Source organism: Cucurbita pepo, chromosome LG20 (assembly GCF_002806865.2).
Source record: "Cucurbita pepo subsp. pepo cultivar mu-cu-16 chromosome LG20, ASM280686v2, whole genome shotgun sequence".
Lineage (NCBI taxonomy): Eukaryota > Viridiplantae > Streptophyta > Magnoliopsida > Cucurbitales > Cucurbitaceae > Cucurbita > Cucurbita pepo.
Genome location: NC_036657.1, coordinates 915772 through 941225, shown reverse-complemented (window position 1 = coordinate 941225; position 25454 = coordinate 915772). Strand labels below are relative to the sequence as shown.

The 25454-nt window shown below is 36.3% G+C and overlaps 5 protein-coding genes across 5 annotated transcripts; 2 read left to right on the top strand and 3 right to left on the bottom strand.

The window, feature by feature from the left end:
• Positions 1 to 554: 554 nt before the first annotated feature.
• On the bottom strand, positions 555 to 3626 carry LOC111783494 (UV-B-induced protein At3g17800, chloroplastic-like; the record flags this gene model as incomplete). Its single annotated transcript, XM_023664424.1, has 4 exons — positions 555 to 1560; positions 2048 to 2340; positions 3165 to 3309; positions 3457 to 3626. Coding segments are annotated over 4 exons (1446 nt in total), but the record flags the coding sequence as incomplete, so codon positions are not given.
• A 694-nt stretch (positions 3627 to 4320) lies between these two features.
• On the bottom strand, positions 4321 to 7861 carry LOC111783416. Its single transcript, XM_023664339.1, has 4 exons — positions 7576 to 7861; positions 7325 to 7407; positions 4894 to 4949; positions 4321 to 4802 (listed from the first exon to the last, which is right to left on the bottom strand). The coding sequence occupies exons 1-4, from the start codon at positions 7745 to 7747 to the stop codon at positions 4724 to 4726; spliced, it is 390 nt and encodes a 129-aa protein (XP_023520107.1). The 5' UTR covers positions 7748 to 7861; the 3' UTR covers positions 4321 to 4723.
• A 3337-nt stretch (positions 7862 to 11198) lies between these two features.
• Positions 11199 to 12493, top strand: LOC111782457 (mitogen-activated protein kinase kinase 9-like). Its single transcript, XM_023663207.1, has one exon. It carries the CDS (start codon positions 11254 to 11256, stop codon positions 12211 to 12213), a length of 960 nt encoding a protein of 319 aa, XP_023518975.1. The 5' UTR covers positions 11199 to 11253; the 3' UTR covers positions 12214 to 12493.
• Positions 12494 to 14593: 2100 nt separating this feature from the next.
• Positions 14594 to 17639, top strand: LOC111783149 (dihydropyrimidine dehydrogenase (NADP(+)), chloroplastic-like). Its single transcript, XM_023664049.1, has 7 exons — positions 14594 to 15037; positions 15313 to 15576; positions 15664 to 15834; positions 15915 to 16027; positions 16130 to 16316; positions 17046 to 17155; positions 17251 to 17639. Exons 1-7 carry the CDS (start codon positions 14765 to 14767, stop codon positions 17405 to 17407), a joined length of 1275 nt encoding a protein of 424 aa, XP_023519817.1. The 5' UTR covers positions 14594 to 14764; the 3' UTR covers positions 17408 to 17639.
• Positions 17640 to 19455: 1816 nt separating this feature from the next.
• On the bottom strand, positions 19456 to 25240 carry LOC111783085 (DEAD-box ATP-dependent RNA helicase 27-like). The gene is made up of 13 exons (XM_023663967.1): positions 24951 to 25240; positions 24182 to 24667; positions 23539 to 23724; positions 22784 to 22969; positions 22316 to 22399; positions 22063 to 22104; positions 21825 to 21896; positions 21443 to 21742; positions 20651 to 20689; positions 20470 to 20574; positions 20294 to 20362; positions 20091 to 20216; positions 19456 to 19880 (listed from the first exon to the last, which is right to left on the bottom strand). Exons 2-13 carry the CDS (start codon positions 24623 to 24625, stop codon positions 19701 to 19703), a joined length of 1833 nt encoding a protein of 610 aa, XP_023519735.1. The 5' UTR covers positions 24626 to 24667; positions 24951 to 25240; the 3' UTR covers positions 19456 to 19700.
• Between the last annotated feature and the right edge of the window lie 214 nt (positions 25241 to 25454).

Here is a 25454-nt window from a genome sequence, read left to right as displayed (position 1 = left end):
AAAAAAAAAAAAAAAAAAAAAAAAAATATATATATATATATATATATATAATATTTTTTAAATATGGGTTGAAAATATATTTAAGAATAAGTTGGTATAAAAAATTACTAAAATGCCAATGAGTGACGTAATAGAATTTATTTGCAGATTAGTCACCAAGTTTGACCGTCGCATTCCCTTCCCTGACGACAGTGAAAAAGAAAGGCAGGTACTTCGGATGTGAAATCAGCAGAAAAAGCAACAGAAATGGGTGAGAAATTTCTCCATCACTACTGACTACACACCTCAATTACCCCTCCCCCTCAAACACACTTTCACCCAACACCTTCAAACATTTTAACCCCCCTCCATTCTATAATTACCACATAATTCGGAAGTGAGATCCCACCTCGGTTAAAGGGTAAAACAAAACATTACTCGTAAAGGTGTGAAAACATCTCACTAGCAGACGCATTTTAAAAACCTTACAGTGTCTACTAGCAACAGGTTTGAGTTAGGTTTAGCTGCCTAAAATCAATCCAAACACGTCGAGTGATGCGATTCGAAATGTGTCAAAGCAAGAAAAAGAACATACCTGTAAAACCCAAAATGAACTCTCCCCCTAGATTTCTGTAGTTTTTCAGTCAGGATCACATGAGTAGTGAGTAATATACAGTATAACCACCTCAGATTTTCCTGTTATTAGAACAAACATATACTTATGGCACATTGGAGTTATTAGCTCAACCCACAACAAAATGGTACCTTGAATCCACGTAGCTTTCGACGTCCCAGAGGAACGAACCGAAAGTAACAGCTTCTAAAACCAATCCCTTCAAACAGCCAATGCTAATTTTCAACGCTTCATCTTTTGAAGGATCGATGGTTCCCTGAGCTGTTAAAGCAATTTCAGGTCTACCAAACAATGCTTCCGTGTGCTTCTCGACGATGCCGACAGCTTCTTTGGATCTTATCGTTGCGTATCTCTGAAGTGTCTCCCCATCAAAGGACATGACATAGTTTCGAAGTCTAGAAGCTTTTATACCTCGACCGAATTCCCCAAAGCCGTTCCCATCATGATCGGGCCAGGAAGAGATTTCAGGATGTGGTGAAACAGGTGGCGAGTTCTCTCCCATATTTGGTCTCACGTCCTCTCCAGCAACCTGTTGAATTACACCCTCTTCTGAATTCAACGTGTTTGGAAGAACTTTTATCGTCTTCTCCAGCTGAAACCGCTGATCAACTCGCTTAAGAAAGTAGCCATACATCACTGAAGCAGCATAGACCTGGCCAACCCTGAGTTTGCTTATTTGTGCTACTGAAGTTGAGTCACCAACCCTGTTCCCAAGGATGAGAGCAAGGTGGTTCTGAATCATTTCATATGCTTCGGGCGAGTGAAGATGCTCGAGGCTCTCATCACGAGCAGACCAAGTGTCAACTCGGCCAGAAACATCGGAAGATAAGGGGGTTATTGTAGATATCAGGGGAACATTAGCATCCATGAATTTCTGTACAATCAAAGCATATAGGATTTCTTCTAAAACCTTTTTCCTCTCATTTGCCTTCACCTCAGCAATTCTCCTGATAATTGCAGAAGCAATAGAAATCATCAATACAGCACCTCAAATCTAGCTATTAGGATGTTTTAGTGAACATGTTTAGCAAAGGAAAGTTTAAACGCCAGCAGAAACCTTTTACATTCATGCACTCTCTCATTTCCAAGAATATCAAGAATTAATAACCTCTTTCAAGGAGCATAACAAAAGATAATAATGTGTAAACAAACAAAAAAAAAATCATAAATAGCATTTTCCAATTATGTAAATGTACTAGTCCGATATATCGCTATTATTCAGTTGCATCCTCTCAATACCTCATTAAGAGCCTTTCACACCCTACAACGATTAAACCAAGAACAGGAATGACAACATAGGAAATTTTGATGTCTCTCTCGCTCTGTTTTTTTTTTTTTNTGATCTGATAATAAACAAAAGCTTTCACTGGAGAATTGTCTATGTTGTTCTGTTATTTGTCAACACAATAATTACTGCAAGATATGGAAACTCACCTGTACAAAACTAAATCAGTACCAGAACCAGAAGCCTCCTTGTTCCCCTCGGCATCGCGGTCAATTTTAAGCTGGTCAAGCTGTTGCTCAACAGCAGCAGGGACAAGATGAGGATGGCTAACCAAGATCTGGGTCAAAAACTGCCCAATTGGAGACTCCAACTGAAGAGGAGCAATAGGATCATCCGATCCAGATGACTCTGCATCGATGGATGCTTTAACTGTCGTGCTTCTACAATTTCTGGATTGCAATTTCTTGTTCCAGAGTTTGGAATAAGAAACCCGAGGGCATAGCTGCCACAACCGATTAAAAGAATAAGCATTTACATAATTAACAAGAAATAGATATGTATTTCGATTTGAAAATTTGAAAGTTGACAAAAATAGCACACTCCAAATCAAACTCAAACTCAAATGTAATATGCAACACCATAGAAAAAACTCACACTAACGTGAAATGTTAACATTTTCTAGAGTACAAATTAAATTTCTAAAAACTTTACCACTAAATGATAATATTTTCCCTCGTCACTATATGTTTCTATCGGTAAATTTATGTTAAAAACATCATATATGAACTGAGCCATTTACAGAGCCTGAACAAAAATACTTGCGCATGAAAATAGCCATAAAAATCTAGCGTTGATGTTAAAAACATAGAAACTGAATTTTGCAGGGCATAAAGTGGAAACTTAGTGCAATAACGAAAAGTTTACATCACATCACTGATTCATATACAGTACAAGTCATGAAGAGGTTCTCTTAATAGAACGAACCGATCGTCATTAAGACCCCAAACAAACAAGTCTAAAAGCAAAATTGCAAACATAACAAAATCAAAGCACCAAGAACTGGCCGTTTCAGAAAGTAATCATCGAATTTCTATTAAAATCTGTGATTGTTGGGGGCAAGTTTGTGCGCCCCTTAACTATCTCAGGGGAAGGCCACCTAGCTTGAACCTTGCCCTCTAAGCATTGACTATTTTCATTATCCTTATCGACTACTACCCAACCCAGCTCATGGTGGTTAAATCAAACATCAAATTAGAACTCTCCAAATCAATGAAATTAAAATAGAAAGAAGAAATTCGGGGAAGGTACAAAGAGAAACATTCTTACCCGAATAGGGACATGAAATAGGGACGGAAGGCGCACAAAACCAAGACCGTTGCCGTAGATTTCGGATCCGCCGGTGGAATTTAAGCGAGCCAAGGCTCCAACAGGATATCTAATCACACTTGCCATGACAACTTCCAAGCGAGCCCTGCAAATAGAACAATCCAAATTACCACCAGAAATCAAATTCTGAAAGAAAAAAAAAAACGAAAACAAAAGGCCGCAAATAGACGCCAAAAATACAAAATAGATTCAAACAAAGAATTTTACAGATGCAAAGAGGACGATCACAAACCGGAGGCGAAACCCTAGATGAAGGGGTGGTCGGATCGTCACGCAGAGATGAAATGGAGGAAACGAACAGACGTGCCAGAGCCGAATTTCGAATCCGAGCAGAAACTGGTAACGCGTTCCACAAAGGCTGCTTCTTATATTACATCCAAAAATGCAAATTAAATATACGATTTATGGGTTCATGTTTCACGTTCGGAAATTTTCGGAAAAAGTATTAATTTAAAATTAATATATTGCTTTAGTTGATATTTAACTTTTATTTAAATTAAATTTGTCTCTAAGTTTGATATTATCTCGTCGGTGAATTTTTTAAAAATGTAAAAAATTCAATACATTTTTACCGGAATTTAAAAAATATTGATCCCGACAAAGATAAATTGTGTATATAATATTTGAGGTAACTCGCATACATGACATGCCATTTGACGTGCCACAATAGCCTACAACATGACTATGAGATCCCACATCAGTTTCAGTTGAAGAAGGGAACGAACATTCTAAGGAGGTAAAAATTAGACAATATCTACTAGTAGTAAGCTTGGCACAATGTAAGCAATTGTTCACTTGTCATAAAACCTATCCTATTTCTACCTATAGTTTGCACTACCCTAATTTTATAATCTATTTTTTAATATTCTTATTTTAAAAACTACTCGAGATTGTATTTTTAAGTTACATTATTTGACGACTAATGTTAGTATTATATTGTAAAAAATGGAATTGAAGTCCAACTAAAATTACCATAAATTGACCTGATACAACCTTGCAAACCGAAGTTCTAAGAAGGAAAATTAAAAGAAAAAATAATAATAAATAACAATCTTGAAGCCTAAATATGCAAAAATTTAATTTTCACCAAATTTGGACATAACCCATTTACGGATGTTTATTTAAAAATGTCACTTATCACATTATCCAAGATTTCTTTCACACCAGAATCCCACCAAATCAAATATCCTTTTGCCGACATGAGCTTCCACAGCAGAAAAGGTCAAGAAAATCCATGATTCATTTCATTAATTTGATTGCACGTGTCAACCAAATTAAATTTCATCCCACTTCCAAATTGACAAAACTATGGATTAGTCCCACACCCATAGAGCTGAATATTTGACCAACGCTGCTAAAACGACAAAGTTATGATGTTCTAATAACATTATACTTCTCATACTCCAAGTACAAACAAAGATTCAAGTATCAATCATACAGCCGTGAGGAGAAAGCCATTCCCACATGTAACAGGAGATTGATTACACATGTCCTCAAACCTACTGGTCTTTGTATCTCTTTTCTACCTCCTCCAAACTTTCAATGTCTTTGTTGTATTTGCAAATGCGGTAGATACACCTGCATGCATATGATCCATTAGAGTAGTTTAGATGGTAAGAAGTTGACACGAGAGAAAGCTTCTGATGAGAAGGATTTTCTTGTAACATACCAGTAGAGAAGGCATGCACAAACACACAGAATCACGTTCCTCTGAGCTTTAAAGATCTGAATGATAACCATTCTTTGTTAGAATTGGGAGCAAGTAAAGAAGATGAAAAATAATATAGCGTAGTAGAGATCAGGGAAGGAAGGCAATTCTGTTTGATACACAGATAAAAGGGAACGACGTGCAGTCTCATTGATAGGCATAAAGAAATCGACTTGGTAGCAACCACCAACTAATAGAACCAGGATTAGCTCAGCTGATGGTCCACAAGCAAGGTAAGTAGGTCCATTACCAGCCGGCTCAGGAACGAAAAGACCAAACGGAGTAATCCCTTATCTTGGATTGGAGATGCTAACGGGGTGGGAATCAATCCGGGAATTGAAGTTGGGGATCTCTCTACTGCCTATGTCCATCTCTTGTAAAGTATGCTCCCACAGACATAGACTACCGGCATACCAAAATCAGGGAGACTTTGGACTACAATAAAACTCCTTGTTTTTATGTTCAGATCAGAGATCGTGATAATCGAAAACAAAATTCAAGAATATGGTGAAATAGGGGTGGTTTTGAAATCACCAATGAATATATGGTGCTTCAACATAGCCGCATAGATTGTATTTAATTTTTATTTTTTGAAAAAGGTAAGTTCATTGAATAAACATCCCCATTTTTTATTTGAGACGACTCTTTTTTTTGGCTTAAATTCTACCATCCTTCCTGCGTCATGCTTTCCTTTTCATACATTGGAGAAGGGGGCGAACCTATTAGACTGCATATGAGAGGAACCATATACATTGTGTGTGTTTTTTTATGTTGCATACAAGTCAGAACCTTCCACGTAAGGGGGTTTTCAAGATTAAAGGGAGACCCATCCATGTTGTGAGGTTTTCCAGATTGCAGATGAGAAAGAACCCTATTTACATTATGAATGATTTCACGCTACAATGTGAAGAGAGAGATGGGTCTTCAAATTGGATCGAGAGAAGATGAAAAGGATTCCTTTGACTAGGGCCTTCTCAAGTTCCTTTCATGTGTCCAGAGGGGAGTGAGCAACTAGCTTCATAAAAAGGGAATATTTTGTTACAATAGACGCAGAAGTGATGTGGATTATTCAAGAATTGAAGTCGAGTTGCTTTATAGAAAGAAGATATCAATGAACTTCTATGAAATGGTTTCACGGGATTTAGCCAATTGTCTTGATCGTGGGATATCATTGAGAAATAGGAATCCGTGTTATCAAAGGATTTCCTGCGATTATTTCTCGTATGGAATGAGTCAATCATCCACTTTGGTATCTTATTGAACAAAAATGGTGATATTGTTCCTCCATTGATCAAGAATTTCGATTTTTGNGCTTAAGAATTTCGACTTTTGGGAAGTATCATGATCCTCCAATAAGAAGGCATCCTAAGGCCATCTATTTCTAGTAGATTGCGACCATTTTTAGAAGAAAAGGATTACTTGGGGAGAGAATTCATCACTTAGAAAGACGCTTACCTACCTCATCCAGAAACTGCAACACATTGCTAATTACTTGGTTCAGTTCTAATTTACCTCGTTTTTTCCAACCCACCCCTCAGCCACCCACCCACCCACCCACCCATCCCACTACACACCAACTTCTTATTTTGACAAGCAAATCTATGACAACCACTACGTTGTTCACCAAGTTCTAATCATTACCAAATCTTTGATGTACCCTACTCAGTCTCGTTCAAGCATATGTGACATTTGAGTTTCTAATGATTTGAACTTTAACCATAACATCATTTCCACTCCACCTCCTCAACCATTTCAATATCCGATCAAATCATACGAAAATGATATAGGGCATCATCAAACCAGATTCACATACAACAACATATAAAACTATGAGTAGAGTCATATACTTCAAAGAGTTGTTCTAACACTTCAATCTTTTGCTCTCCAAAAGGTTTATAGGATTCAATCTTGCTTGTACGAGAAGGAATTTACATCAGTAGGATCATGATCAAGAACAATAGGAAAACTTCTCCTATCTGTAGGATAATAGACCTCCTTAATTGCAAATAGAAGAATGCGAATAGGGATAGGGAAAGGGAAATAGAAGCTACTTGGTAAACATTCAGAACTGGTAAGTTCCCATCGTCATACTAAAAACTGCAATATGAAATTATATTGTGAAAATAACCAGAGTTCCTGACGTTCAATGGTCGGGGCAAGATGCCCCAATTACGCACTCTCCTTCCAGAACTCCAACAATTGCTAATTCGAAGGGGTTAAATAAATCTATTTCGTAGATGTATCCAGACTCCATCAATTTCTAATCCTTTGAAATTCTAACGATTGCTAGCATTAACGGAATAAAACAGTCTGATAATCTATATCTAAATCTTTGAGAACTCAATGAAAAACACTACAAATTAGAAAAACTCAACTAGACATTTATACTTACAGATTTCTCATATCGATCTCTCTCGGCAGCTGTACAGATCTCAGATGTACACATCAATCGGTGCTCATTCTTCCAGTAGATATCTACAAAGTACAACAAGAAATCACAAATAAAAGAATGAAAAGAAAAAAGAATCAAGGTCCGATCTCAGGTTCCAGTCAAGATTTGAAAACATCGGATAGCGAAATGAAATTACAAAATTAAAAAATCAAAATAAAAGAAGAACCGCAAGTAAACGAGGAAAAAAAAACCTAGAATCTGAAAGCCGGCGAAGGGCACAACGAAGAGTGCAGGCTGTAGAATGAGTGAAATCAAAGAGACGAAGCGTTGCTTGAGCAGCTTCGGTGAAGGAATCGTGAGCAGAATGGCGATGGCAGCCTCCACTGCCACCGTATAAGCCAATAGCATCCACTGCAACGCCATTTTCAACGAAAAACAAACGACAGAATACAGACCCACCGAGTTCCTTCGCTTCTTCTCTTCCCTCTCTCTTCTCCTTCGATCCAAGAAACAATTTTCTTTTTCTTTTTCTTTTATTTTTCTTTTCTTAATAAACAAGAAAAAAAATATATAATAAAAAAATCATAATTCCATGCTTCGCTTCCATGGCGTTGGTTGATACCGAAGCTTTAGTAGTCGTCCGATCTTCAATATATAGACACGTGGCGTCCTATAATAATTCTGATTTTCTTCGCATCTTACCTTGCGTGATTCTATTTATTTGCCCGTTTTACCCTTTAGGATCCGGAATTGGACCCATCGGATCCAAATCCTTTTTCTTTATTTTTAACACTATTTTGAATAATAAATAAATGTTTGACAATTAAATCATCGATATTGGAATTTCTCCCATGATTTTAGTATTTTTAATTAACAAAAAAATTATTTTTTATTCAAATGACAATATTAATTTGTACCCCTAAATTAAGTAATTATATCAATTAAATTTTAAAATAATAATTGATGTTAGTAAATCAATATAACTCTAAATTAATTTCAAAATATAAAATAATCATCCAATAACATTTTAATATTTTAATATTTTCAATTTTGGCTAGCGCCCAAAAAATTGAGATATTTAATTTATAAACAAGACAAAAAATAAAACGACTATATATATATATATAATATTATAAATTATTTGGAAGAAGAAAAGAAGGCGAGACTGGTGGTGGAACCCAATCATTTTGTGGGCAGTGGAGTTTCATACTATTTAACAATGCAGCCAGCCGCCTTGGTTTTGTTCGTTTTCTAATTAATTCTTAACTAATTTTTGCATTATTCCAGCACTAGCCCCCCCGTATAATTTTATTTCTTTAACCTCCAAACTTATACTAATTTATTATTAATGTCACGCATATTTTTATATGGTAAGTTTTATAACTTCGTTTGTCAGATAAATTATATTTGAATCATTAAGGTCCGTTATTACAATAATGTTAATAAATTAAATTATGTGCGGATTCATCATTCTTCATTCTAACTATTATTTTAAATTTGAAACTATCCACTTTTAAAAATATAATAATTAATATTAGGTGAGTAAGCTACTTGGAAGCCAACGTCCTTGCTGGCACACTGCTCGGTGTTTGGCTCTGATACCATTTCTAACAACTCAAACTCACCACTAACATATACTGTCCATTTTTGCCTGTTACGTATCGTCGTCCCTATGATTTTAAAACAAGTCTATTAAGGATAGGTTTTCACATCTTTAGAAAGAATATTTTGTTCCTTTGTCCAATTGATGTGAGATCTCACAATCCATCCCATTTGAGATCCAGCGTTCTTGCTGGCACATAACCAGGTGTCTCGCTATGATACTGTAATCGTCCAAGTGTATCACTACACAGATATTATCTACTTTGGCTCATTACGTATCGTTGTCAACCTCAGGAGTTGATGGGATGTGAGCAAGTTGGTGGTTGAGAATTGCATATGAAATTAATGATTGGAGGGTACCCATATGGGGGCACCCCTTGAGCTACCCATCTTTAAAAAAATTCATATTTTTTAGGAAGATGTAAAGAAAAAGTGTCAACTTTGGGGGTGAGGACCCTCCCCCTCCAACTTGTATATAGAGAAGCCTCCACTAGGGAAGAAGCATCTTTCTTTTGTCTTCTCCACGTCACGTCTTTTTTCTTCCTCCGATTCTTATTTATAAAATTCTCGTGTGATAAGGACACCGATCTATAATGGCATGATCTTGTTGATTCAAAGCTGTTTAGTTTAATCGGATTATTTTTACTTTATTTTATTTTTTAATATTTAAAAAATATTATTAAAAAAGTGAAAATTAAACGTATAATAGGCATTTTCACGAGTTCAATTTTGGAATCTTAGTTTAAAAAAAAAAATTCACATTTTAATACGTGGGAATTAAAGGGTATTTTTGTACCTTGATTATTTATTTAAATTACTATTTTGCCAACCGATTTTAATATTATATGGAATTTTGATTTTTTTAATATTCAGCGGAGCAAAATACGGTGGATTCTAGAAAAATGTCGGCGGCGGCTTCATTTAATTGACAAAATTAACCTTACGGGATCTTATCCTTTCCTTTTGTTTTTCCAATAATTTTTATTTATTTACCGTAACATATATTTGGAGGTTAAAAATGTCACAAAATGGGCTAAAAAAAATTAAAACATTAAAAATCAAATGGTAATTTCCTCTCTTATTTTTCGTGCAAAAAGATAAATGCATAAAGACGAAAAGGCCCTCGAGGAAAAAAATGGGAAATAAATTATTTTGTGTGCAAATTTCGACAGCTCACTAAATAAATAAAAAATGCGCATCATATATATATTTTTTCTTTTAATTTATATGGCGATTTTTGTTGTTTTCATGTTTATTTTTTTAATTAATAAATAATTTTTAGATTTTCACACTTTACACATAATTTCTATTTTAAAAAAGAAATGATGTGGGGTGCCTTTGGCCTGCTTAGTCACATGGCCGAATGTAGTTGGCTAACTTAATAACTGATTTATTTGTTGAATTTTAAATAATTTATTCATTTCTATATAATAATAATAATAATTTTTATACAAATATTAACGTTTTTGTGTATAGTTGTCCACTTTTTCACTAAATTAAAAGAATAATGAGTTTTCATAATTAAATAATAGTTAAATTATTTTTTAATTTTGAAAGTTGTATATATATATATATTGTAATATTTTTAAAATGACTTTATTTATTAGATATAATTTTAAATTTTATGTCTAATAAAACTAAATCCAACTTAATTTTAATTATGTACGTGTGAGATCATACGTCGGATAGGATTGGTGGGATGTTGTAGCTTCAAGCAGACGCGACGCTAATTTCCTTGGGACTGACTCCCCGCACGGGAGGCGCACGCTAACTATAACATTCAACCACCAAGATCCATAAAACAATGTGAATGAGGCTCCAAAGAATGGGATGAGTTCACCTCTCCTAAGATCACGTTGTTGGAGAGAGAAACGAAACATTTTTTTTATAAGGGTGTGAATACCTTTTCCTAGTAGACACGTTATAAACAGTGAGACTGAAGGCAATGCGTAACAAAATAAAACAGACAATATCTGTTAGTGTTATAGTTATACTATTGCAAATGATATCAGAGCTAGACACACCCGAATGAAATGGTGGATTGAATCAAAGATAAAAAATTAAATTTAAAATTTAAAATTTAACCAATATTATATGGGATTAATTAAATGAATAGGTTTTTTATTTTTAAATAAAAAGACGCCCGTCTTGCATCCGTCCGCTCCGCATGCAGCAAAGTGGGGCCCACAGTCGTGTTCATCCTGGTAACTTCCTTTCTCCATTTCTACCACTATCCCACGTGCTTCCCCTTCTCACTTATTTAAGCAAATCCTTTCCTCCATTCACTTTTATCCAAACCTCCATATCCAAATCCCTCCATCTATCTAATGGCTCTGGTTCGTGATCGCCGCCAGTTGAACCTCCGCCTCCCCGACCTCTCCGACTGCCGTCCCCGCTTCCCTCTCCCTCTCCCTCCATCCTCCGCTGCTGCTCCCGCCGCTACAGCCGCCGCCGCCGCTCCCGCTGCCTCCGACCTCGAAAAGCTTCAAGTCCTCGGCCATGGCAACGGCGGCACCGTCTACAAAGTCCGCCACAAGCGTACCTCCGCAACCTACGCTCTCAAGGTTGTCCACGGTGACTGCGATCCAACCGTTCGTCGCCAGGTTTTCAGAGAGATGGAGATTCTCCGCCGTACTGACTCTCCTTACGTCGTTCAGTGCCATGGAATCTTCGAGAAGCCGTCTGGAGACGTTACGATTTTGATGGAGTATATGGATCTAGGATCGCTTGATTCGCTCTTGAAGAAGAACTCGACGTTGTCAGAAGCGACGCTCGCTCACGTCGCGCGTCAGGTTCTTAACGGACTTCACTATCTTCACTCTCACAAAATCATTCATCGCGATATTAAGCCGTCGAATCTGTTGGTGAATAAGAATATGGAGGTTAAGATTGCCGATTTTGGAGTTAGTAAGATCATGTGCCGGACTTTGGATGCTTGCAATTCCTACGTCGGAACCTGCGCTTATATGAGTCCGGAGCGGTTCGATCCGGACACTTACGGCGGAAATTACAACGGTTACGCCGGCGACATATGGAGTTTGGGGCTTACTCTTCTGGAGCTCTATTTAGGTCATTTTCCTTTCCTACCGCCTGGTCAGAGACCAGATTGGGCGACTCTGATGTGTGCGATTTGCTTCGGCGAGCCGCCGACGCTGCCGGAGGATGCGTCGGAGGACTTTCGGAGCTTCGTCGAGTGTTGCTTGCAGAAGGAATCGAGCAAGAGGTGGACGGTGGCGCAGTTATTGACACATCCGTTTGTGTGCAAGGAATCGAGATCTGATCGGTGAATCGGCGGTGGAATGAAGGATTCGAACCCCTGGAAGTTTAAAGATCCGGCCAAATTCTGAGATCTGTACATAAACTAGCGGGATTCCGATTTACTTTTTGTATATACTCCTTTTCTTTTCCATTTGAATCTGTAGCTTCTCTGAATCTCTGAATCTCCAATCAGTCGAATCCAATCCGCTGCAGAATTTCGGAGAATTTTTGTTCCGTTCTATTTAAAAATTTTCCTCAATTCAGAAAACATCAGTTCATTTTTTATGCTGAACACAAACAATATCCAGAGACTCATTATTAACATCCCCTTGCTACTCATTCTGTTCTAAAATCGAACAACAAATTGATCCATTAGTTCTTAAACAAATAAAACTAATTGTTGAAATCATTTTCTTCAAAATTTAATTAACTTCCAACATCATAATTTTTCTTTTCAAGGATGAACAATATATATCCACATTTAAAAATACAAACATATCCACGTGTTATTGACATCATATAGATAAATTTATATCATCTACCTAACATTATTGAATAAAATACTTAAATAGTTGAGATTTTATATTTCTTCTAATTTTCTAGTGGCAGTGGAGGGTTAGTTGTACGAGGCAGATTAAATATTATTTAATTTTACTTAAATTACAAATAAACCTTAATTATACATAAAATAAATAAAGGTGAAAATCTTTTTTTTTTTTGGTAGTGTTGAAAAAAAGGAAGATTCCATTGCGTTGCCGTTGAAAAGGGTACGGCAGCCACAGGCAGCCCGTTTCTTTTAGCCAAACATTTTTGGAAAAATCGTAATTAAGCTCACATTTCCCATGTGCTCATAACAATAAATAAACAAATAAAATTAAATCCTCCACTTTTCTTACCAATTCATCATTTAATCACGTTGGATAATGAAAGTCCCACGGGTTAATTTAGGAAATGATCATGGTTTATAATCAAAGAATACTCTCTCCATTCGTATGAGGTTTTTTGGGAAGCCGAAAGCAAAACCATGAGAGTTTATGGTCAGAGTGGACAATATCATACCATTGTGGAGAGTCGTGTTCGTTTAATAGATCAATTCCCTTAAAATTAAACGAATTTTATAATTATTTAATTTCATCCATCTAAATATTTTGAAAACTTGCAGAATCGTTATTGAAAATTTTGAAAAATAGATAATATTGATTAATTATATTATAACATATAATTATTTAGTTGGTGGAATTTTAAGGAAGAAAAAATAAAAAAGAATATGTGTGTGACGTGGGAGATAGCGATTGGTTGAAATTTCAAATTACGGTGTGAGTGGATAACAGAGGATAAAAGTTTAATTTAAGGAAGACAAAAGGATGGTTCAGGAAGGCTTCGGAAAAGGGAAATTGGAAAGTAAAAAGAAAGCGATTTATCCAATGAATTTTAAAATAATAAAAACAAAATTACGAAAATGACATAATTAAATTAAATATATAATATTTACAGGTGGATGTGAAGGGTGCATGAACCTCCTCAACGCCTCCATGCCACTTGTAAAGTGGGATAAATATTTATTCATTTTTATTATCAATTTGATTTAGACAGCCTTTTTTTTATTATTTATTTTTTAAAATTAAATATATATTTTTTCTATTATATTGTCAATTTTGTACATTAATTAAATAGTTTTTTTAGCACGAGCTTCTCATTTTTATTTCTTATCATTAAAATAGTCATTTTAATCTCCATCCTTTTAAATCAATAAATTAAATTATAAATATTAATTTTGCCAATTAAAATTCAGAAAATAATTATTTTATATTTTAACCTTTTAAATTAATTTTTTTAGTGTTTAAATATAGACGTGTGGAAGTGAAGGGAGATGAGCATGTGTCCAAAACGGTAATTGGGCTGTCGTTTTAGCAACTTGCTGCTGACGTCATGGCAAGATCCGACATGACGTTTTCCCTCCCTTTTTGTTAGAAATGTCCCGCTCCACTCCTTTATTATTACTATTTAACGATTTTTTATATATTTTTATTAAGAAAAATATCTATTTATTTTTAAATTAAAGTTAATTTCTTGAAAAAAAAAGAGGATATTATTTAACTCTCTGATTCGCTAATGGGCCAGCCCGCGTCAAGAAAAGACCATCTTGCATTTGGGCCCACTGGGCCAAATTTAGAATTAAGCCCGGCCCAATTTCTCGTAGAATTGGGCTGTCGGGTTAAATAATTTATTTTAAGTCGGTTTATATTAATAAATCTCTTACTTTTTATTTATTTATTTATTTCCATTTCTAGTTACCATCCAAAGAAACACCTGTTAGTGAGATGAACTATTAAAATTAATTATCGAATTTATTTGCTTATTTAAAATAAATTATTAAATTACTAATCCGATTCATTCATCATTATTAAATTGAATACGTTTATAAATCCAGAAGGAAATTGACGAGGATGATTCTTCATGCCCCACCTTTCCATCTTTCTTGATCGAATATTACATCTCAGATTGAGTTACCCATCTTCTTCTTCTCCTTCTGTTCCATTACAGGATTTTCTGTTGCAGAGAGCTTGAATTTCTTGATCCATGGCGTCGTTGGATTTTACCCAGATCAGAACTAGAAACCCAATGTCCGAGCTCGCGCTGAATCGGTCTCGGATGCGTTTGCCTCGTCGAAATAGAGTTGGGTTCAGAGTGGTGGCCGCCGGTGAAGGTCAGGCGGAGCCTGATCTCAGTGTGACGGTTAATGGATTGCACATGCCTAACCCGTTTGTAATTGGGTCGGGTCCGCCGGGAACTAACTATACGGTTATGAAGAGGGCATTTGATGAAGGTTGGGGCGCTGTGATTGCCAAAACTGTAAGTTCTCTCGCTTTTGATTTCGATTTCGTAGTGTGTTGATTCCGTTAGCTTATGATTTGATTTTTGAATGGCGAATTGGTTGCTGTTAGTGTAATCTACTGATCTGTGATTTCATCTTAGAGATTGTTCTTGATTAGGAATATGATTAGTGTTTGGAGAAAGAGATATTTAGATTAATCTTTGGCTGGAAGAACATTACTGGTTTTGCTATCTGTTCTTCATTGGCTGGCATGTCCATTTCTTGTATTTTCATGGATCTTTGTCTCTGTTAGGTGTCACTAGATGCAGCCAAAGTAATAAATGTAACGCCTAGATATGCCCGGCTTCGAGCAGATTCAAATGGCTCTGCAAAAGGGCAGATCATTGGGTGGGAGAACATTGAATTGATAAGCGACAGACCCCTTGAAACTATGTTGAAAGAGTTTAAGCAACTGAAGGAGGAGTATCCTGATAGGATTCTCATTGCTTCAATAATGGAGGAGTATAACAAAGCTGCTTGGGAAGAACTTATCGATCGAGTCGAACAAACCGGAGTTGTATGCCTACGATCTATGCCTTCTTTACCGCGTGTTTATTACCAAGAACAGTTCGTGTCATTGAATGTTTATGTCTCTTACTTTCAGGATGCATTTGAAATCAACTTCTCGTGCCCTCACGGCATGCCCGAACGGAGAATGGGCGCTGCAGTCGGGCAAGATTGTGCGCTTTTGGAAGAGGTTTGTGGATGGATTAATGCTAAAGCTACAATCCCTGTCTGGGCTAAAATGACTCCCAATATCACTGACATTTCACAGGTAGTTTTGCTGTTCTTGTATTTGAATGAGTATATATGGTTGTATGAACTGATGCATAGTACAATTCTTCTTTTGTAAAGCCTGCTAGGGTGGCTCTGAAATCGGGTTGCGAGGGGATAGCGGCTATCAACACGATCATGAGTGTAATGGGAATCGATCTCAAGACGTTACGCCCCGAGCCTTGTGTTGAGGGGTTTGCTAATTCGAACTTTTGAACTCGTCGATGTAGAATGATTGTGTGTTGAATTAGCATTCAGCTGAAATATTGGATGTGGTTCAATCTGTATGTTGTTAGGTACTCAACTCCAGGAGGCTACTCTTCCAAGGCAGTTCATCCTATTGCTCTTGGTAAAGTGTTGAACATCGCAAAAATGATGAAGGCGGAATTTAATGATGCAGACTACTCTCTTTCTGGCATTGGAGGTGTCGAAACCGGTGGAGATGCTGCCGAGTTTATTCTACTCGGAGCAAACACTGTTCAGGTACAACGAGAAATTTGTAACTGCCCAAGCCAACCGCTATCTTTGGGCTTTCTCTTCTAGACTTCCTCTTAAGGTTTTAAAATGCGTTTATTAGGGAGAAGTTTCCACACCCTTGTAAGGATGTTTCGTTCCTCTCTCCAACTGAAGTGAGATCTTACAATCCATCTTCCTTGGGGCCCTACGTCCTCGCTGGCACACCTCTCGGTGACTAGTCCTGCCTACTGCTAGCAGATATCGTCCTCTTTGTACTTTCTCTTTTGAGTTTCCCCTCAAGGTTTTTTAAACGCATCTACTAGAGAGATATTTCCACACTCTTATAAAAAATGTTTCGTTCCCCTCTTCAATCGATGTGAGATCTTACAATTCCTCCCTCTTGGGAACCCAGCGTCTTTGTTGGCACACTGTCCAGTGACGGGCCTTAATAACATTTGTAACAACCCAAACTCACTATTGGCAGATATTGTACTCTTTGAACTTTCCTTTCTGGGCTTCCCTCAAGGTTTTAAAACGTGTCTGCTAGGGAGAGGTTTTCACACCCTGAAGAGGAATGCTCCGTTCTCCTTTCCAACCGATGTGAGATCTCACAAAATTATAGCCTATGATTTACGTTGCGACATCAACTAGTTCATTTAACGAAACTGGTCGTAATGGCTCGGACGTCCTTTGGTTTTAGGATATTCGTAATGGTGTACTATTATTGTATGCTGAGGAAGTTGCATTCATATGCAGGTGTGCACGGGAGTGATGATGCATGGTTATGGCCTCGTTAAGAAACTCTGTGCTGAGCTGAAGGACTTCATGAAACTTCACAACTTCTCATCCATTGAAGATTTCAGAGGGTAAGTTTGGAGTTTGAAATCAATAGCAGTTCTTAATAGAACACGACTCGATCCCCTCGAACATCGGTCACACTAACGAATTCCCGGTGAAACAGGGCTTCCCTTCCATACTTCACGACGCACACGGATTTGGTTCGGAGGCAGCGGGAAGCAATTGAGCAGAGAAAAGCTGTGAAGAAAGGCCTGCAATCTGATAAAGATTGGACTGGCGATGGCTTTGTCAAGGAAACTGAGAGTATGGTTTCAAACTGAAGGGCTTAATACAGTACACGGATCAAGCCTTTGCTTTGGCTTGGCAGTAGAAATAACTCAGAATGTTGTCTTTGTTGCATCCGAGTTCAGTTTCTTTTGTTCTTTCTTTCTCCTTCCCTCGAATAAGTGTATCATTACAGAACAGTTTCAATTTCGTATGATTGTGTATGTGAAGGAATATTAGCAAGAAATTCCTTTCCAAGATCAATAATCTTTGAAATTCATAAGCAAATCATGTTAGAATCTCAACAGAATCCAAAAATCATTCATGAACACTTCAGATATTCATGAACTCGAGAGTTGAGAAAGAAGAGCAATATTCAAAATCCAGAAATCTCTCTATTAGAAAAAAAAAAAAACAACGAACTATTTACAAAAGAAGAAGAAGAACAGAACTATGTAGTATTAGAAAAGAGAACAATCATCAACAATCTCCTTCTACGATTCCCCGACCGAAATCGGCCGGCCAGACACTCCGAGCGGAGAGCGAGAGATCTGGCGATTGATCTCTCGAAAGGCGGCCGCCGGCGGTTTAATCTCTGGCTGTCCCGGTCTCCAATCGATGATCATCTCCGATTCCTCCTTGATCTTCCTCACCTGGCTATGAACAGGAAACGGAGATCCGATCTTCTCCATCCTAGTGTTCTGCTTCCAATTCTCCATCTCCAGAAACCGAAACGAAATAACAAAACCCTAACTCGCAGAATCGTTCCGAATGATCTACGCCAGAAACCTCTCACTACCTGGCGGGGTTATATAACAGAGAATCTAGAGAGAGAGAGAGAGACGAAGACGAGACGTAAGATGGGAGGGAAGATGGAAGTTGGGTGGAGAAATGGGGAATAGGCAACCCGATTTTGAATCAGCCGCTGCTTTTGACCTTCCGTTCAAACCGCCCTCGTCTTAGGAAATTACATTTTTAAATTCCTAATTAAAAAAATTAAATTGAAACTTTCAAAAATAAAAAATAAAAAATTAAATTGAAGATTATCCAAAATATTATTATTATTATTATTATTATTATTATTTGGTGTAAGCAAATGCTAATTAATATTATTAGTTATTTTTCTGTTATTTTGACTCCTTTCAGAAAATACGGTCAAGCTGACCATTGGAATATTCCTTCCAACCAATACATTGAAAAATCCCACTTCAAGACACACATGAATAATAATTTTAAAATAATATATTAATTTACCATTTTAATTCTATCCTTTTATTTATTTTTATTAAATTATAACTATTTAATTTTTTAAACCGTTTCTTTCTTTTCTTATATATTTTTTAGGGGTGTTTTCAAAATTTTGTTTTGAAAAACTTAAAATATATATATTGTTTAATTTAATTTAATATTAATATTTTTTTTAGATTTATCCACGCCATAAAATATCCTGAAAACAATTAATGAAAATAATAAAAGAGTCGATTTTTGGTCTGCTGACGAAGACGATGACGTAGCACAGACGTAGACATTTGCGAGGCAGTTAAGTTTGTTATGATTTAAGAAGCAATCGGAATTCCATTAAAACACGTGGCAAAATCCAACGGTGTCGTTTCAATTGCGTGCAATTCCAGGCCAAATATTTGGGATGGACATATCAAACACAATGGAAAAGTAGTGGAAACGTGGCACACGACAATTGGTCCAAATATGCGTAGTAGTTACACATTTAAATATGACTTCTGTCTAAATCATAATATTCTTAGTTGTTACACATTTAATTAGTTGGAGTGGCTAGTAAGCAGCCATTGAGAAACTCTAGAGAGCTTTCTTTTCTAATTAATAAATAATTATCTATTTGGTGACGCAATAATCATATATTAATCATTGGATTCAATTTGATAAATAATTAAATTACTCTCAAATCCATTTGTATAGAGAACACAAAAAAATTATAATTTACTAAATAAAAAAAGAATTCAAGAAAATAATTATAGTAACAAATTTCATATAATTATTACAACTTATCAAATTAAAAATTATATTAAAAAAAAACAAGGGTAACATTAACCACGGTAGCTTAAGCTATGAAGAAAAGTCAATTATCTAATTCGAGTAATTCAAAAGATTTCTCTCATACAAATATTAGGATATAAAATCTCATTTGATTACAATCATCATATAAATGAATCATTACAGGCCGGTGTAGCTAAGCTACTATAAAACATATACTCTCGACTAAAAATGTGAGGTTCAAATCCTCGTCCTACAAATTCTTAATCTAAAAATAAAAATTTGCTCAGTAAAGAATAATAATTTTTTGTGAAGTCATTCATAGATGGATAGATTCAGCTAGTATCTTACAAATTGTCTCTCATCATCCGCATTGTTTCTCCCGTAAGGATTGCTCTCACTGAATCGGTTCCTGCTCCCTTCTACTTGACGCGTTTTCTTCCTGAATTTTGAGGCACTGCTGTCGATGTTAAGGTTGACCTTTGGAGGGTTGGAAAAGCAGAATGAAGCAGCAATACCCTGTTCACATACCAACTACAAGTGTAAATATAGGAAGCTTCCCGAATCGAGTTACACGAATTCCAGCACAGAAGACTTGTATCCAACCAAATTTATAAGTTAATGAAGCTCCTCACAAAGATTTCAGAAGAAAATGGATGTGTACATAGAGGCACGTTCTGGATTTCAATATATGGGATGGGATGCATAAAAAGAAATTGAGATCAGTACCTGCAGGTCAAGGCGGTGGACATTGAAGATATCTTTCATAGAGTGTGAATTGTAAGCTAATAAATAGGATCTGTAAGCATCCTTAGCCGACTGGTTCAAATAATAATTACTGCCGACCAGCTTCTCCTGGATCATTCAATATTTCAGAGTTATGTGCTTGTGCTAACGTGTTACTGCTGAGAACAAATGGGGAATGAATTTACCAGGTGAGACTGCACGTTGGCCAGTTTTTTATCGCTGAACTCGTACTCTTTGACAGGAACTTTTGCTGCCTGGTAATAAAACATCAACCACACAAGATATTAATCTACTAAACCCTGAGAAGAAGATAATCTGACACCTCGGACAGTGCATATAAATTTTGAGGGAAAATACAAACCTTTAGATAGCTAAGAAATTGAAGCTCTTCAGGAATCAAGAAAAGTAGTGCATTTCCTTTGCTACCTTCGCCTCGAGCTGTTCGACCAACTCTATGAATATATTCCTAAGACAAATAATTTCACACAACATTAAACTCAACATTAAATGGGTCGTGACTGCTATTAAGCAGCAATAAGCACCTTAGGTTCATCTGGAGGATCGTACTGCACAATCCAATCCTGAGACACACAAAAAATAAGACAAAGTTAAATGGCTTTAAGACGTATTATTATCCTTAAATAAGTATATTTCAATATGTCAATTCCTAATGAAAATAGATTTCAGATGCCAGCTATGAATAAGATACGAATGTTTATCAGATCTATAGTAATTGAATAAACGTTGTTAGTTTTAATCTTCATCCTTACGGGATTATACTAACAGAACTAAAACACTACAAAGATGTCAAACAAACACTATAGGAAGTATTCCCACACTGCAACTCTCGAAGAACTTCAGAGCTAAAAAGGAGCTACAATACCAAAACAAACACTATAAATATACCCACACACACTACAAAAGAATCAGAGAGCATTCAACAGTATGTAGCTATGTTGACGTGAAGTACGTTGATTGATGATTGACCTTAAAAGAGGCGGAGAAAATAAAAGATTTAGAGAACTTTATCTGCTTAACAATTTTTACGGATTCGTTCCTTTTCATGCGATGCACTGGTGTAAATGTACATACATCTAAGATTATAGCCTCTCATCACGATCAAGCAATCTACTTGTAGTCTCTCATCANAAATTATTTATCAATGAAATTCTCTTCTTTACAAAAATCCATCCAATCAATGTATTCAAGGGTGATCATATCCTCCATCCAACCATTCGTGATAAAACGGCAGTTTTGGTGGCAACGAGCGTTTGTGCTAGTGAGGGCGAGGGCAGAGAAATGTATTGACATAGCTAAAAAAGAGGATGACTTACAACAGCAGGGATGTCAAGTCCACGTGCAGCAACATCAGTACATAGTAGGATCCCTGTCTCAGCCTTATTGAAGGCAAAGAAGGTAGAAGTTCTCTTCTGCTGTTTTTGCTTTCCATGAATATCCATGCAATCAACCTTAATGTATCTAAGAAGGTCCGCGTGAAATTTGACAGAGTTACAAGATGAGAAGAAGACCATAACTTTCTTAGATAAAGTTCTCTTCAAGAAGGAATATAGAACAATGAATCTCTTAGCACTGGGCACAACACAATAACCTTGTTGCAACCCTTCATTTGTGACCTACAATAACAAATATGTCCAACAATAAATCAAAAGGACTAATATTTGAAATAAACATATAAAGATCAGCAGGTCATGTTACCTTTGTTCTCCCATCATCCACATCAATATAAACAGGAGTTGACTGAAACGACAAGCGGACAAGATCCTCAACCTGTATTTTTTTTCCGGAAGATCAGCAGGGAGGGAGAGAAGCAAAATCAATCCAAATGAACAAAGGAATAGAAACTCATAAAGTAACAATAGTATATATGTTGATGGTAGAGGAGGAAAAAACCATGAAGAGAGAAAAGAACAATAGTTGAATGCAATACACATACCTTTTGTGTTTGGGTTGCTGAGAACAAAGCAGTCTGCCTATTCTGCAAATTGCAATACAATCAGATTACAGTATTGCACGAGGAAAATAATAACCACCACCATAAAAAATATAACGCACCCCCACCCCAAACTACATTTCACCCCATTTGTTAAGGCATACAGGTGACATGGCAACTTTTAACAGTTAACAGGACAGTCTTGAAAAAGCCTAATTATTATATCGTAGACGACATACAAACAAGGGTCAATTACCTTTGGGAGGAGCTTTATAATTTGTTTCATTTCCTCCTCAAAATTGGTTTCCAATATCCTGTCAGCTTCATCAATTACGAGGCACTGCAAAAAAGTTCAGAGAGAATAGGACGTCACGATACATTTATAAGACTGAGGATAACACAAGTAAATTACCAACATAATTTGATGAGTTACACAATGCAAATCAGAATAGAAAATGAAAATTGAAATTCTTTAGAGGTGATAAAAACCAACTTCATCGATGATGTAGTCTATTATCAATGGAGTAGTTTCTTATCCAAGAAAACTAAGGACAAAAAAAAAATAAAAAAATAAAAAAATAAATAAATAGAGTGCATGAGGAGCAGACCAAAGGTTAGCAGCAACAAATTTTTAAGAATCCATTTTCCACTTGGCACTAAGGAAAATGATTTCCAACAAAATACATCAACAACGCCAAGAAAATGAAAAATAGGCCACCCATACCTTCAAATTTTTAAACACAAAATTCTTAGTATGCTGAAGATGGTCAAGAAGTCGACCAGGGGTTGCTACTAATAGATTGACCCCCTTTGTAATACGATCAGCCTCGGCTTGTCTGCTAGAACCACCAGTAACAAGGCCAAGTGTCTGTGAATGATATTTGAGAAGCTCTTTTGCCACTTCATGTGTCTAAATTATCATAAAAAAAAATAATAATAATAAATAAATAAAGAAGGTCAGTCCGTACTAATACCAAGAGATGGAAGGAATGTTGATGGAAAATAACAAGAAAAAGGTTATTAATGATCATGCTTGTGTGAGTATTAAAAGAATGTTTGGGTAAGGGTTAGCCCTGTGGCATAGAAATAGTTATAAAAGAGGAATTCCTACGATGTCTAGGAATTTTGTATTTGTTGGTTGCTTTGTTGAAATAGGATTAAAACGAAGATATTTATTCTCTTTGTTGGAACTTCTCGATCATGAATGGAGTTCTTATTTCAGTTTAAAAAATGTAATTGTTAAAGATACATTTAGGGAGCGAGTCCGAGTTGTGAGACAATACACAAATTTTGAGACTCTATAGCTTCGTAATCATTTTGTATCTTTGTAATTATAATTCTTTTTTTATTAATACAAAACTGAAGCAGGATCTTCCCATACAAAGACAAATTGTAAGCTCCTTAAGCATCAAGATGAGGAGACATCAAAATCTATCTTATTAAAAGAGAAAAGCAGGCTAGGGGAAATTTTTTTCCAACCTGCATTGCAAGCTCCCTTGTTGGGCAAATAACGATAACACCAGCTCCATTACGAGGAGTAAAGCATATGTGATGTAGCAGCTCCACAGCAGGTATAAGAAAGGCAAGGGTTTTCCCGGATCCAGTCCTTGCGGCTCCAAGAACATCTTTGCCAACCAGAAAAGGTGGAATTGCTCTAGCTTGAATCTGCATTGGTAATGTTCAGAAAATTTGAGAATGCTCAAGTCCATGTATTCGTTTTTCTACTAAATTAAAATCAACTAAGAGATGAAAATGAATGTTTCATCAACATATCCACATCAAAAAGAGAAGCCTCACAACCAGCACACTATTCGTTAAAAGAACTTAAACCCACATTCGAGGTGGAGCGAGCCCCATCAAAAACTATTTATAGGTAACATCAAAACATTGATTACCATGAATCAGGCGCTAAACATTTTTTCAGTATTCCCAATCACAACCTCAAAATAATACTTACTGCTTTCGTACTCAAGTTAAATAGTTATCAGTAAAAGTTCTACCCTTTGAAATTGAATTTGATCCGTGGAATGCAGAAACTAAGTTGTGCATAGAAAATCTCTCTCCAACAAACTATAATTTCTAATGAATATTTGATAATAACTTGCCCAAGCAGAAATCTCACCTGAGTCATATGCTCAAATCCCATGTCCTTAATCGCTCGGAGAGTTTTCTCCGACAACTCAAGCGAATCAAATGAAACGGTACTCATAATTCCCGATCCATCAGTCTTAACCTTCTTTTTCTCGTTCTTTTTCTCCTTGTCCTTCTCCACTTCCCCTTCAACACCATCCTTTCCCTCGCCATCACTGGTATTTTCATACAACTCGCCCTTCTTCATTTTCGACTTCCTCTTTTTATTCTTCTTCTCCTCTTCTTTCACTTTCTCCTCTGGTACATTACCTTCCGCATCTCCTTCCTCTTCTTCTTCACCTTCCATTGGGTTTTGAAGTTCTGATTCTTCCGCACCTGTTGAAGGAATATTTTTCTTCGTTCTCTTCCTTTTGCGCCTTTTGTTCATTGCCACGGCCTCTGATGAGCATGGAACATTCTCGTCCAGTACCACCATTGCAGTGACTTCTAATTCTCACTCGCCCCCTGTTTGGGACCCCTGAAATTAGAATGTTTCAAATCAGTGCTGAAAAGAATGATATGTTATTTGCTTTGTTCGTCTTCTTCAATATTTTTTTCCTCTTAATTTATCGATTCGGATAAGAACGATACGTTTTTTGTTCCTTTTTATTAATTGATTCAATCTTGTTTTCCTAACTTGTAATGTAAACATTCTTAATTTTATGTTTTCATTTAGGCTAGTCAAACACTGGTTGAAGAATAAATCAACAACAATATAAATAAAAATGCTCAACCAACGAAACAAAATTAATAAATAAAACCTTGAGGATCTGAAGAATGAGCTGCGGCAGCGCTATCTCACCAACGGCGCGGGAAAGAGGCTGAACCACTGTGTTGCTAAAAATAAAGACAGAGATAAGTAACTCTGATAGCTTGAAGAGGCGACAAGATTTGAGAGGGAGACCGCCGGCGGCGGTTTCGTTGGGATGATGAGATTTCAGCGTGCGGCGGCAACAGCTGAGATAGCGTCGAGCAAGAACCGCGCAAAGTGCAGCAGCTTGTAGCGGGAGGGAGGGGGTGGCTGAACGTGAAGTAGGGTTTAGAGAAGTAAAAAAATAAAATAAAAATAAATAAATAAACTACAGAAATTAATTTAAAATAATGATAAATTATGATTTTTTATAAGTTTATAATTTGTGTCAAATTAATTCCTAAATCGTCGATTTTCCAATATTTCATAAATCTTCATTTTTTTCTCCCAATTTAAATATTAAATAGAAATTGACGTATCAAATTTGAAAATAAAAAATAATAAAACAGAACGA

Bases quoted from the DNA above. Each gene is read 5' to 3' on its own strand.
- LOC111783416 (XM_023664339.1), bottom strand. From the start codon at position 7,747: ATGGCGTTGCAGTGGATGCTATTGGCTTATACGGTGGCAGTGGAGGCT. The intron at 7,408-7,575 runs GTTTTTTTTTCC...TGTACTTTGTAG, and splicing joins CGCCGGCTTTCAGATTCTAG to ATATCTACTGGAAGAATGAG. The intron at 4,803-4,893 runs GTATGTTACAAG...ATATGCATGCAG, and splicing joins TGTGCATGCCTTCTCTACTG to GTGTATCTACCGCATTTGCA.
- LOC111782457 (XM_023663207.1), top strand. From the start codon at position 11,254: ATGGCTCTGGTTCGTGATCGCCGCCAGTTGAACCTCCGCCTCCCCGAC.
- LOC111783149 (XM_023664049.1), top strand. From the start codon at position 14,765: ATGGCGTCGTTGGATTTTACCCAGATCAGAACTAGAAACCCAATGTCC. The intron at 15,038-15,312 runs GTAAGTTCTCTC...TGTCTCTGTTAG, and splicing joins GCGCTGTGATTGCCAAAACT to GTGTCACTAGATGCAGCCAA. The intron at 16,317-17,045 runs GTACAACGAGAA...ATTCATATGCAG, and splicing joins TCGGAGCAAACACTGTTCAG to GTGTGCACGGGAGTGATGAT.
- LOC111783085 (XM_023663967.1), bottom strand. From the start codon at position 24,625: ATGGTGGTACTGGACGAGAATGTTCCATGCTCATCAGAGGCCGTGGCA. The intron at 22,970-23,538 runs GTTGGAAAAAAA...ATGATAATTTAG, and splicing joins CAAGGGAGCTTGCAATGCAG to ACACATGAAGTGGCAAAAGA. The intron at 19,881-20,090 runs GTACTGATCTCA...GTATGTGAACAG, and splicing joins TCCACCGCCTTGACCTGCAG to GGTATTGCTGCTTCATTCTG.